Source organism: Colletes latitarsis, chromosome 3, assembly GCF_051014445.1.
Source record: "Colletes latitarsis isolate SP2378_abdomen chromosome 3, iyColLati1, whole genome shotgun sequence".
Lineage (NCBI taxonomy): Eukaryota > Metazoa > Arthropoda > Insecta > Hymenoptera > Colletidae > Colletes > Colletes latitarsis.
The window spans coordinates 33,574,046-33,588,073 of NC_135136.1; the positions used below are offsets into that span (position 1 = coordinate 33,574,046).

At 40.5% G+C, this 14,028-nt stretch overlaps 1 protein-coding gene across 7 annotated transcripts in view; it reads left to right on the forward strand.

Annotated features, from left to right (window-relative positions):
• LOC143340465 (uncharacterized) overlaps nucleotides 1–13,631 on the forward strand; it is a 506,553-nt gene extending 492,922 nt beyond the window's left edge. For 3 of the 7 annotated variants that reach the window (XM_076762454.1, XM_076762455.1, XM_076762459.1), the window contains 9 exons: nucleotides 2,514–2,762; nucleotides 3,717–3,981; nucleotides 4,463–4,916; nucleotides 5,401–5,659; nucleotides 5,911–6,280; nucleotides 6,544–6,833; nucleotides 7,071–7,304; nucleotides 7,453–7,603; nucleotides 10,218–13,631. In XM_076762454.1, the coding sequence (XP_076618569.1) occupies nucleotides 2,514–2,762; nucleotides 3,717–3,981; nucleotides 4,463–4,916; nucleotides 5,401–5,659; nucleotides 5,911–6,280; nucleotides 6,544–6,833; nucleotides 7,071–7,304; nucleotides 7,453–7,603; nucleotides 10,218–10,471 (2,526 nt within the window). In that variant the 3' untranslated portion in view covers nucleotides 10,472–13,631. Of the gene's footprint in view, nucleotides 1–2,513; nucleotides 2,763–3,716; nucleotides 3,982–4,462; nucleotides 4,917–5,400; nucleotides 5,660–5,910; nucleotides 6,281–6,543; nucleotides 6,834–7,070; nucleotides 7,305–7,452; nucleotides 7,604–8,316 lie in introns of all 7 variants that reach the window. The other 4 variants (XR_013079448.1, XM_076762456.1, XM_076762457.1 and 1 more) reach the window with 4 other exon arrangements.
• Nucleotides 13,632–14,028: the final 397 nt, after the last annotated feature.

Sequence of the window (14,028 nt, forward strand, 5' to 3'; positions counted from 1 at the left end):
GAACTCTCTGCGTTCGATAATTCCGTCCGACAGTTGGACAGACTGCGTTGAATGGGGGAGTAATTGATCTTTGTGAGCGAATGTTCCATTATAGAGATCGCTGACCGAGGGACCAGAGGAACTTGACAGTTGCATGATAATTTTTTAAATTCCACTCTCCATCTTACGAAGGTCTCACGCGTATTAAAAGTAGTAAAACTTTAGACGCGTGCAGTTCCGAAACTATTAGTGTTTTATTCATAATTGAGCCACTGTTGGAGGCTGTAAAGCTTTCTCTTTGAAATGGCTTTTGGTTTTTATCGATTGGACTTTTCGTTTTCGAGATATCGTAATTTATGTAAAGAGGTAATTTTCTAAATTCCACTCTCCGTCTTACGAACATCTATTAACGCGTATTAAAAATAGTAAAACTTTTGACGCGTGCAATTCTGAAACTACTAGGATTTTATTAATAAATGAAACATCGTTAGAAGCGGCAAAGCTTCCCCTTTAAACTGGTTTTTGGTTTTTGTCGATCCGACTTTCCGTTTTGGAGATATCATCGTGTAAAGACAATCGTAATTTTTTAAATTCCGCTACGCCTGACTCTCCGCCTTACGAAAGCGTATAAACGCGTATTAAAAATACTAAAAACTTTAGTCGCGTGCAGTTTCGAAACTACTAGTGTTTTATTAATAATTGAACCACTGTTGGCGGCGGTGAAGCTTCCCCTTTAAACTGGTTTTTGATTTTTGTCGATCGGACTTTCCGTTTTCGAGATATCGTAATTTATGTAAAGGGTAATTTTTTTAATTCGACTATCTCTGTCTCCGTCTTACGCGTCGGACCTCTTTGTCTTGCACATGAGTGACGTGGTCACTTTACTACGAGCACGTGCAGCCAGCGACCTTGACAAGGCCGTAGTAAGAAAGTTCATTGACCTCGCGACGTAAACAAGCCACTGCATCGACTTGAAATTAAAATCGCTATATCTCCGGAACTAATAAAGCTATCGACTCTCACAAACGCTCATTTTAAAGAGCATTTTATCCTCTACCTAATGACCATATCATCTACTATAATTTCTTCTATCTTCTATGTTTATTTTGACATTTACTTTGACGCTCGATTTGAAACAAATATTTTCATATCTCCGGAACTAATTATGCTATCGACTTGAAACAAATTGCATTTTAAAGAGCATATCATCCCCTATCCAATCACTATACCAACTATTATAATTTATACTGTCTTCCATGTTTATTTTGAAATCCAGTTACCAGATAATAGATTTTATTTAATTTCAAAAGTTTCATTCAAAGTTTGATGCAGAAAATATTGCTTACTAACAAATGATAATATAGAAGCAAGCAAGATAGCAGGAGGGTTGAAAATAAATACTTCAAAAATCGAGGCTGCCCAAAATTCGACCTTGACGTTTCATGTTGTCCTTCAGACAAGAATTTCGTTACCTTTGATACAAAATTGTGGAAACGCGTAGTCGCGTTCTTAACCCGTGCATCGCTTGGCATTCGAGGCTCCCCTCAAATCCAAGTGACTACATTCCCCGCACTTCGACGTACTTCAAGTTGACACGGTCGCGAGCGTTGCAAGCACGCTTCCTCGAGTCGTTACTCGTCGCGGTGACGTCGCTTCAAAATTAGATTAGAAATTTCACGACGCCGATGCGTGCAATTTAGAAGCGCAGAAGCGACAGTCTGTCTTCCGTCGGTGCGCGACGATAAATTACCACGAGTGACTCGTACGTACGCAGTAACAGGGTAAGAAGGAGAAACAGAGAGGGAGAAACGGACTGAGAAAGGCGAAGAGTCAGATGTGCCACGGGGAGAATTCCAAGAAGCGACCAGTTTGTATTTTTATTTTCCCCCGAGCGAGATGACAGAAAATCGTTGGCCTCCCTTCACTTTCGGAAGAAGGGGGTGTAGACATTAGCAGGGGCCGCCTGGCTGGCACGACTGTTATAAATCAGACACACGCACCCTCTATTAGCACCCCTGTCTCCGACAGGTCTCCGCAGCCCTAATTTAACGTTAAACGCCTTTCTGCTAATAACGACCGTTCGTATTATTAACTCCCTTGCAACGAAATCTTGCAAGAAAACTGCAATCGACAATAGGGGCCCTCGATCCAGCCTGCTAGCACCATGGAACCACCCCACGATTCTGCGAGTGCCTTTGCAGGAACACGTGTAATTTTTGTTCGACGACAATAACTTTCGAGGCATCCTAAAAAATTAGAACGAGATGTAGGAATTGTTATGGAGCAATTCCAAAAGAAACCATGTTTTTAAGAATGCCTCGAAATCAAATATTTTTAACTGGGGTTCGTCTCGATTATTCTGATCCCATTTGACGAAAGATTCTATGATTATTTTACTACCCCATGTTTAATGTATTACAACAGCGGTCTCTAACGATTGGTTATTAATTAAGTATACGTGCAAAAAGAACTAAAGCTTATTCTTGTCTAGATAGAAATATTTTAATTGGTGTATCGTTTCTTTTTGTGCACAGGCACGCGTGCACCAATACCAGGCTCAGATCTCGAAGCTCCAGCTGGAGAACGAGTCCATGAGGGGTCAGCTCCGTGGTTTGGAGGCTGCATGCGCTGGTGAAGTGCACGCTGCACTGGTGGCGCGTCTGGCGACCTTGGAGACGGAACACGCCGCCTTGGCGCGGGACGCCGACGCTCAGCGTCGCCAGTACGAGCGGTGCCTGGACGACGTCGCCAACCAGGTGGTCCGCGCCCTTCTATCCCAAAAGGTTCATTGCTATGCTCTCGTTACCATGTCCTCGACTTCTCTTTCACTCTCACTCTACCTCCGCTTTCCGATATCTAATCGATCTTTCTCATTATTCGAACTAATTCCAACGTATTATTTAAACGGTATCTTGAACGATACTTTACAAAAATACTCAATGTTCATCGTATTTTCTAAATGTGAGCAGCACAGTTATGTTTCACCCACGCTGTTTTTAACCTCTTCAAGGATACTGCCACACACGTGAGCGTTTAGTTTTTATATTATTATTTTAAATAAAACGGCGAAGTTACGAAGTATTCGTAATTAAATTTCCCCGACGATATAGCACAGCAACATAGAACGTTGATAGATATCGTGGGATCAAGTTTGAATTTTTATTTACTTCAACCAGAATAATTCTGTTTGCTAGCAATACGAGAATCGTTTAAGTCTCCATGGGCACGTTAATCGTATAATAGTTTGTACCAATCGTTTAATCGTGTCCATTGTCCGTTGATCGATCTTCACCCTCACCACCATCGATCCTTCCCGATCCATCTGCATCCGCTGAAGCTGCGAAGTTGCAAGGCTGCGAATGTGTTTCGCGCATATCGAGACTAGATTGATTTAGAATTTTCAATTTTACTTCCTTTATAAAAAAAACAAATAATAGATTTGAAGAGTTCAAATTATCCAATTATTAATCACGTAGACTTCATAGAATTAATTGAAATCTACCTCCACTTTGCTATTTACATTCGTTTAACCGTCACTTAGCGTTGGCGTAACAGACACTCGACTAGTATTAGTGCAGTATTATGCGTCACAAATGCTTTATGCGTGCAAAAAATCACACCAACCCATCGTTAAAGTCTCCGGTCCTCGTTCTTTGTCCGCTATCGCGCTTTCTGTCATTCGAGGTTAGATCGAACTCGAAAGATACGCTAATCGTCGCCGTTTCTACCGTACGCAGAGTCTGAGGGAGGAAATCGGCGCGCTGCAGAGGCGCATTCGCGAGCTCGAAGCGCAAAATCGAGCCCTCTCGGGACTGTTGGCTCAAGCTGCCAGCCCTGGCAGTCCATCGGAGTTGATTCAAGGGATCCTTGAAGCTGGACCAGCGGCCGTGGTGGCTGCCCTCGGTTTGGATCCATCTTGGGTCCCTTTGTCCAGGCCTCGGTCTCTCAATTTACAAATACCGGTCATGGCGGCTACGAAATGTCGACGAAACAGACCTTTGGGTACGCTCGACAGTCCAAAATGAAAATATCCTCAGCAAAATTTACACTGTCGATTCGAATAAGGTTGTAGAATGACTTCAGGTCGTCGAGGGTAGTTGTGAGATAACTAAATAATATCAAAATTTTGTTTAGAAAACTTTCTTAAATACTGACGAAGAGGGACTTGGTTTCTGGATTTATTTAATTTCTATTAGATTCGTTAAAAATCGTTTTACAATGAATACAACTAGTAGATCCGGTGCAAAGCTTTATTAGACTATTAATAATAATATAAAAATTTTGTTTAGAAGACATTCTTAAATCCTATCGAAGAGGAAAGTACTTGGTTTCTGGATTTATTTAATTTCTATTAGAGTCGTTAAAAAGCGCTTTACAATGAATACTTGTAACTAATAGATTCGGTATAAAACGTTGTTAGGCTATTAGTTGTGGGAGCAAATATTGTCTCGTCGTACGTAATATTAGCATTATTTAAATTCAGCCCAAAAACCGTCGGAGGAGGAGGGTAGCGAGAGCCCGGAGAGTGGAAACAGGGACGAGGGTTACTCAACAATGTCCAGCGATGTTCAGGGCGAGGGTGCGCGACAGGAACCCTCCCGAGGATTGGAGGATCTCAAGGAAGCCACCGATGAGACCGAGGCTGATGTTTCACCGGATGCACGACTGGTCGCCCTCGACGCCGGCGACCCGGACGTCCTCTTCTTGCCGCTGAATCTCACCGTGGGAATAAATCCACGTCACAGCTACCCGCCGACCAAAGATTTGCTGCCGTATCAGCACGTGATGCGCAGCTTCTCTGACAGTCACTTGTGTCTCAAGCTAACCACAACGACCAATTTTACACCGTACAAGCTACCCAGCCCCATGGGATCCTCGTCCCTCCTCCTCGTCGAGGAGGAGGGCTGGGACGCCGAGTACGTGCAACAGTGGCTCAGGTTCGTACAAAATATTTACTGGTAATAGTAATAATACACAGTATTGCACGAAGTTGCAAACAATGGTACTGAAGAACTTGCCCCTCGATTTTAACCTACTTTTACGAGGTGGTAGATAACCAGAGATTAATTCTGTTCGAAATTATACTTTATTTCTTTTAAAATTTAAACAAAACTGACCACGAGTCTCACGGGCGGTCGTAGGATAAAGAACTTCTATTGTCGTGGTACTTTTGTGATTCTTGTCGAACCGATGTTTTAAGAATTTGTAGTGATAGTTTTACTCGACAGTCTCCATTGCAGAGACTCGCCACAAAAAAGAATATTCCACGAGTCCTTTTCGCGTACTTAATATCTTGAAGAGTAAAAGTAATTCTAAATCGTTTACGAGTCTTTATGTAGGGCTGCTTAAATTGAATCTGTCGAGTAAAGCAGATCACGCGTAGATAATTTCACGGCGATTAAACGGCGGGATGAATTTCAGGTTGGACGACAGCAGAAGTGCTCAACAACATCGAGATCTCCTCGAGTTGGAATACGACAGAGCAGAACTGGAAGATTGGAGTTTCTCGTTGTCCACCGAGGACCTTGTTCAAAATGAAACCACGGTATGGAAGGAACCCGTTCCCACCCCCGCGCTTCCAGCAATCAAGGAGCATAATCCTCTGGAATTGGAAGAGGACGCGAACGAATGCTTATGGAATGGCGCCAGTTATCTCGCTGATAGAACAGGAGGAGAATTGGTACGATCGTTGCAACAGAATACAATAAAAACGTTACAACATTGCTTTCGCGGAAAATATTTTTACCCCTTTCGTCTCCTTCGGAAAGTTACTTATTTCTAAAGGATACGATACAAGAGTTGATCTATAACGAATGTCCATTGCAAAAATAAAATGTGAAATATATTTTGCTGTTCTTCAATCCCGTATTACGAGGCAAAGAGTGAAAATCTTTCGAAATTACGTAACTTGTGGAATCTTTTACCGCGTAGGTTGCCCTTCTCATGGACGCCAGAGCGACCGGATCCTGGCCGTACGCTACGAGCCCCGGTGCTTCCTGGAGCAGCGAGGAAGGAATTCTCGAGAACTCCAGCAAACGTTCATCCGCAGCATTGTCCGGCTGCAGCGACGATCCGGACTCCCCATCGATCGGTACGGACTTCACCAGAGACTTCTACCGACTGGTAAAGTTCGAGAGTACGAAGAGCTTGGCCAGCACGTCGTCGAGAAGCGGAAGACCACCGCCGGACAGAGAACAGGCCCTCCAGAGCGTCCTATCCTTCATCGCCGAGCAGCAAATGTATTTGGCAGAGCTGCCGAACAACCTCTTGGAGCACAACAACGCGTCTCTTACAACAGAAGGTTCGTTGCTTGTTCCATAAATATCTTTAAATTCAAACTCCCGATTCGATAAAAGTGACAGCATTTGATATTTAGCTGAATTTTATTGTGTTTTCGCTTGTTTACAAGCATGTAAACGTTATCAACGGCGTGTTTCTACGTACTTTTATCTTAATAATCAATACTAATGGCTGTGTCAGACCTAACCCAGACCTTCCTTTTCGACTCCCCTTTCAAGGAACATGTATACTGTAGAAAATTAAAGTTATATTTCGCATGGACAGCTCTGGAGGAGACGGAGAACAAGGACGAATGTGGAACGGAAGAAATGTGCACCGAAATGGAGGCGTCCGTCGACCAGGATAACACCAACGCGGAAGATATTGTCGAAATGAGCAGTAACGATGATTTGCTGGATCAGATACCTGTACCGCCTTTAGCACCAGAGGAGAGAATAATTAGCGCAGTGGCTTGCAACGGTGGTGTTTCGTACACCACGGTTGCGCCCTCCGAATTAGGCGCCGTTCCCGAAGAAGACGAAGAAGCTGCTACTTCCTCCACGCCGAGCACAGTCGTAAGTTCCATTTAAAAACTCGTCGTTTAGATCACAAATGCAATTTACTCCCACCGAACTAGTAGAAGTAGGGTCATTTGAGCCAATATGGAATACGTTCCTAATTTGGAACACCGCGATATTAAAGAATCGTAATTTTGTCATCTACAAAAGAAGGGGGAAGATAGTAAACTGCATGATCTTCTAAATACGAGCAAAATATTTTTGAAATTAAAAGGCACGTTTTGTCTGTACCAGGTCAGTCCAGCGAGGGCTCCGCTGCTGATCGAGGGCAGGGACCGATCGTTGAGCTTTCACGAACGCGCCACGTCGAAGGACGTCATAGACGAACTGAATCGAATGATCAGGAAGGGCGAGGAGCACAATCTTAACCAAGAGGCCCACTTGCCGCTCGAAAAATTAGATCTCGCTTGCTGCTGTCCAACCGGATGGGTTCACGTTGAACGTGACATTGACTTCACCGACCCAAAAGTAAGTAGATCGCAGAAACTATGACACCTTCGTGAACATTTTGCAATGGTCTTGAACGTCCAGTTGAATTTGATCCGAGTTCAGTTAACGCGTCGTGCAATTTTGACGGCTGTTATTTAGGAATTAATACAAATTCGTGTCTCTTCAGGCAAGAGCCAATCTTTTAGACGTGATGCTAGCAAGCAGCGAAAGTTCTTCGGCGGCATCGAGCAACGGATCAGCCGGAAGTGACTCGGGGGATGAACCGCCTGACTACCGTCACTTGCATAGATTACACCGATACCGACGACAAAAGAAAGGTACATATTCACTGATTCTCCCTAGAGACCGTCTATTTGCCCAATCCTGCATATCACTCTGAAATTATCCCCCCCTTTCAATTAAAACATACCTTCCGCTTAACACAATCGTCGAGACGTGTTCAACGATGTTTTGTTCTATACTTTTTTTCGTAACTATCATCACCTTATCACACGACTATCCTTTTCTCGTAGTAATTAAATGTGTATCGTAAACGTTACTCTGTCCTAACAATATTTAAAATCATTTGCACACTTCTCGTTTACCGTGTCATAATAAATTTAAAAAACACGTCTTTTCACGAGCAATCTTCTTCCAAGAATGCAGTACGAAAGAAACGCTTCCGCTTATTTATACTTAAGATAACATCGCTAACGACATTTGCTAATATACTCATGATCACGCTAATATACTCGACACATTGCTAAGTCATCAACGGTTGCATCGCAGTTCGATTCATCTCTGATAAAAGCGCATTCAGGTGAAAAGAGAACGTCAGGATTCGATTAAAAAGGTGGCAATTGTCTAGCGTCGTGTTTGCACGGTATATTAGCGTGTGCTCTGCACTGGCCCGTTAACACGTCACGCTGTTAAGCGGTATTTGCCATTTTTCTTAACACCGTCAGTGTGTACAGTCACAAGAAACGGAACAAGAACACGAACGCTAGAGTAGCCCTCGCTGTACATAGCCTTTTCCACGTTTTCTGTTCAGATGGTAGCTCCTACGCGGTGTGCTTTGATTGTCACAAGAAAAGCTACGTAGTTCGGCTTAGTGACGATCAGTTTCTGTAACCGACATGCCAGTTGGGAGGAATCGTTCCGCCGGGACCTACATTTCAACGTGAACTGTACGGCTACAACGGATTTTCCATTGGCTTACTAACAGATTATTAACCAGAAGACGTTAGAACGAATTCGACACGGGTCCACCTTTTACGCAATTCCAATTCTGTCAACCGTTGAACAAATGGGAATCCGGTCGACCACGGTTAACACATTACGAACACGTATTATTTCCAACGTCGACCGAAATATTTATTTTGTATTATTTTAAATAAAACTTGTCCCGCGTTTCGATTCGATCGCGTACCCAATAACAAAGCGCGTTCGCAGCTATGGATGAAAATTTGTCCGTAATGTGTTAATAGATTATTATTCAATCTTTTTTTTTTTATTATTTTTTTTTATCTACCTATATAATAACATTCATTCTACTAGGGTAATGTAGTAATAATGAAATTTGTACGCGAATATACTACCGATCTAAAACTACTAAACACGAACGAACGTCTCGAAGTCGTTTTCCGTATTGTAAATCGTTATGTAAATAAGTTCCTATCGTTCACTGAAATGCCGTCATCGCGTCGAGTCGATAACGCGTCTGGAATTGCGTCAAGGGTTAGATAAAGCAGTTACTGTCTCTCTCATTCTGTGCAAGATTGATACTTTCCGAATGTCATTGGCAGGTACTTGACTGTTACACAATCATTGTTCATTCGTGATAATTTTACTCCGACTCCGTTAAGCTGTTTTTCATCGTCGGGACCGTGGCAAGGCACTAAACGCTATTAATGGCGCTCAAAAGAAAAAAAGATACTGTTAAAGAGTGTAGATGCAAAAATACCTTGACACGCTCCTGATCGTCATTTTTCTATTATTCACCATTCGTCTTAAACTATCATAACAAGAATCTTACCTGGGTAAACCCGGGGCAAAAGATATTAGTTAAAGGTTACTCTTCCAGGTAAACTTCCAGTTTTACTCTCTATAGGATATGCAAAGACACTTTCTAATATGTTTTAAATAATTACTCGATAACCTTGAGAGGCTCTTTTGCCCCGAGTTATTAAGGTGTCTCAGAAAATATTGCATACTTGAAAACTTCAATTCCTTAAGTAATAATTGGAACGAAAAATAATTTCAAGCCTTCTGCAATGCTAGTTCCCTCGATGCAACGAATTAGGCGTATCAGATAAGAGTCGCATTATACGTTGTCTGAATTATGGTTTCGGTAGAGTCGATATTTTTAGGTATAAATGTTTCATTTCGTCTAACCGTTTAAAAGCAACTAAAATTGGGCAATATTTTCTGGGAGTATCATAGCTCCTAACGCAGTAACCTACGTAGATGTCCGCATCGTTTCGTTTCTTTCGATCGCCTAACAAATTACTGGTGGCAGACCAATAGTATGCATCCGTCTACACGATTATCGAAGAGATTTGAGTTCCGTTTCGAATACGTTAATTGTGATTCAAAGTTTCTAAAAAAATAAAAAAAGTGCATGCAGTTCCAAGCTATGCTATTCGACTGCCACGAGTTCCAAGATGTAAAGTCGTGCACTTGCCAATGCAAAGTCTACCGCAAAGAAAGAATATATCCACGAGAGAAGTTAACTGACAATCACGCATATGACAATGACGATGGAGGACGGAGAAAGAGATGGATATAATAAAATACGATAGAGAAGAGTGAGGGAGAGAAAGAGAGGGACGTGATACGTGTAAGAGTGCTAAGCCGAGCTACTCTGTGTCTGCTAGAGCCGGTATAGGAAGAAAGAGAAAAGAGATCAAGTGAGGTCTGAGGCATGTTGACCCGCTACGCTTGGTTTCTCAGCATCGGCGGCCCAGGCACACCGTGTGCTGCGTCTACCGTCTACCTGGGGCTCGTCGAGGCCGTCGATCATAGGACGAGGTGACGACTTCTTCGTGCGATACGGGGACAAGGAACGCGAAGCTGTGGCCTCCTTCGACTTCCTTGACGAGTTCGTGGCACCCTCGTCGACGGGCTCCAACGCCAGTCTTATCGATTTGGATGACACTCCGTCTCCCGACCTCCATAGCGACATCATGACGCTCTCCCCGCTCTAGGATCAGCTTCGCGGCAGGACTCTGCTCTAAAGCTACACGCTGAGGGATGACTCTCGTCAGGGATAGGCAAACTCTGTTGAAACTCGATTCCTTGTACCATAGAGGTTTACTCCTGATAAAAGTTTACGTAGAATTCTTCGTCAACTTGATTCCTTATAGAGAAGCTTAAATTTGGGGCAGATATTCAGGGAAAGTGTCGATTTTGATGATTTTTTTAACGCTACAGAAATCAAGGTAAATAAAATCTAAAAATCATCCCTTGTAAAATACTTAAAAGTCGTCGAAATCGGTGAGACCCTTTTTTTAAATAATTACCGAAACAGTTTGTTACGTGACAATATTATTGCACAAATTACTGTTAAATGCGGGCACAGTGATATCAAAAATTGAAGATAAAGCAGCTTGATAAGGTACGTTGCTTACTTACGCATAAAATTAATCCTGATCGCAACCTACTGGAAAATGATTAAACAAAAGCAAAAATTTTGGTAATATTTTATTTATTGTGGTAAACGTACAATATAATAAACAGAACTTACTCCAAGAAAAGAGAAAGATAACTATTGTAAAATTTAATCATATCAAACCACAATTTTCGCCGTTTGGACTCTTGATCTTCCAACTATTTTATGACTTACTACACATTTATTTTTTATAGTTTGAAAGAGTACGCAAGATTTGAGAAAACCATGCTAGAATATTCTTTATCATCCTACTGCCTTAAGTTACATATTTGTTATAAAACAAATATTGGCGCACAAGATGAAGAATTAAATGAGTTAATAAATTAACGAGCATATGTATTATAGTTTGCCTATCTATGACAGAACTTCTCAAAATGTGCACCTTTTCTGGTCTCCAGCTACTTACTATTTGTTACTACATCCCTATGGAACTCGCTCTTAAATATTTGAACCTGTAAATAGGGTACTCACTTTTCTATAAATAAGAACAGTTTAATTATTTTCAAGTTGCATCGCCCCGATGCTATACAATGCATTAATGTTTTTATATATCCTTAAACAACGTGCATTGAAGGTAACTAAAGCTAAGAGCATCGTGTTTCGTCTGGATAAACAAAGTTTCGATGAAGTAATTGTACAATTTACGTCACGGCATTAATGTCTTACTTTCTTGTTTTATTTGGGAGCTTCCTGTTAGCGGAATATTCAGTGAAACTATTTCCGATTGGTAGATTTTATCGCGTCTGTCGTGTAAGAGGATGAGCTCTACTCCGCGAAATAATTTCATTCGAACGATGCAACCCTTTCTCGATTACTTAAATTTATATAGGCGAATAAGGGAACGAGCAGAAGACAATTATTGTATGTACTTGAAATGTACTCTTGCTCGCAAGATGGAAGTAGATTTCTTAATTAGCGTATGCGTACAAGTAACACTGAAGTATGAGTAATATTCCGTAAGAGGTGGTCTAAACACTATTAGGATGTAGCGTGTACAGTGCATATGAATTACCACGATGAAGGCATCATAGACTGGAACTATGACCATACTTCATGCTACAAAACTCGATACAAATATCATCGGAATTGTGTCAAGTATTTCCAATAGTACTTCCATCGATGATCTTGTTGAACTAGATCACAGTAAATAATAGTACAGATCGAGGTAACTTTATTAAAAGTGCAACGAGTATTCTGTCGTAGAAATTTACACGTCGCGTACAGAAAATTTTAATTTTCACTTCTGTCATTCTTACCGGAAATTTGATGTTTCGAAAAAAAAGAGTTAGTTACCGATAGGACAAAGTGCAACTTTAAAACGTTTGATTAACTAAAAACGTAATGACATTACGTTAAACGAATACAAGTGATAGAATAACCGTTTCTATATTTTTCAACAAAATCTTATGATTTAAATGTAACGCGATGTTAACGCGTCATCTTCCGAAACTGAGCTTAGAAACTCTAGATTAAGACTATTCGACGATTTTGTATAAACACGAATTTGTACTGTTTCCTGGACGATCGACGTTGGAGACGCATTATAATCTATTATTATTTGTGTTAAACTCGTATTATACCGTACGCTACGAGCGCGTATTACTTTCGTTCCGTGTTTAGAAAAAAAAAAAAAAAATATTGAGTCTACGTGTCTTGCTGATTGTAAGATAGTAGAGTGTCCGGGATTCGAACAAACGCGCGAGTCGTAGACTGTAGAAAGAAATGAAACTCGAAACAAAGTAGTTCCGTTACGATCAAAACGCTGTACCAAGTAGACATTTCGTCTAATTTATACGAAATTCGCCACGAACGTAAACGTTCGGTATAACGGTTAATTTGCGTTTGGTCAAATTATTAGGAATAATATCATTAGTCCGTATTAACGTTAAGATAATGAGTCGATAGAAATCAAGATATTTTACACGTAGACATATTAAACACGATGGATATTTTCAATATTTGAAACGAAGACTGTATGGGTACAAAGTTGTCTTTTGCGTTCAACCATTTCTACCAATTATTCTTCGTACCATATTCGTAAGTCTAACCCGTCTGTTCACATATGGATTAAACCGAATAGAATGGCACGTGTATGAGAAATACCGGATCCAATTTTACGTTATCAACGCGTAAATAACTACGAAAACGATGTATCGTATGATTTGTATCTAGTTATCATAGAAATGTTATCGTATCGTATTACTAATTTTAATATTTAGTGACTACAACGAAGAAGTTCCGACGAAAACAACTTTTGTCCTGCAGTCTCTGAGTAATCGATTAATGATATAGCTGTAAGGTACATGTAAGTTACATTATATCGAAAATTCGATTACTAAGCACTGCTCCCCCTCCCCCTTTCCCCTCCCCCTCAATCCCCAATCAAAGGTAAACAACTATTACGAAATCGATCGATAACCGTAAATACGATTGGGATATTGTAAATAATATGTATTATAGCACAACAGATGTAAGTTATCCTCTCTTGAACTTAATAAATAACGACAATATAATGAATGTAAAGACGCATGATCGATTTATCAATTTAAAAAAAAACCGTTCCTAAAAAAATATCGATACGTTATCGGTCCATTTAATCGTATTGTCTATTACGATAGATCAAGTAATTCAATAAACATTTGAAATAGTTTAATTGCATTAACGTTTCATTTACACGTAAATAGCTGTGATAAATACGTTCGAAAATTGGGAATATGATAAAGCGTAAATATCAAAATTTACTATGATCAAAAATGCCATTAGATGTGTATTTTAAATTAGATTCTTTTTAACATCACAACATGCATAATCAATGACAAAAACACGCTAATTTGGACATAATAGATTTTATTAAATGTGAAATGTATATGATTCGATATTACACTCCGGAAATAATAATGGAATTATTAAAATGTTATTACAAAAATATTTTTTACACAATCGCGGGACTACGTAACGCTCATTGTGATTTAGTATCTCATTACCCGAGGTAAAGTACATTAGAATATAATTTCTCATTTAAGAGATTGCAAATTATAATTCCAAAAAAAAAAAAAAAAAAAAAAAACAATTATTGTTCGGGGTCATTGGAAA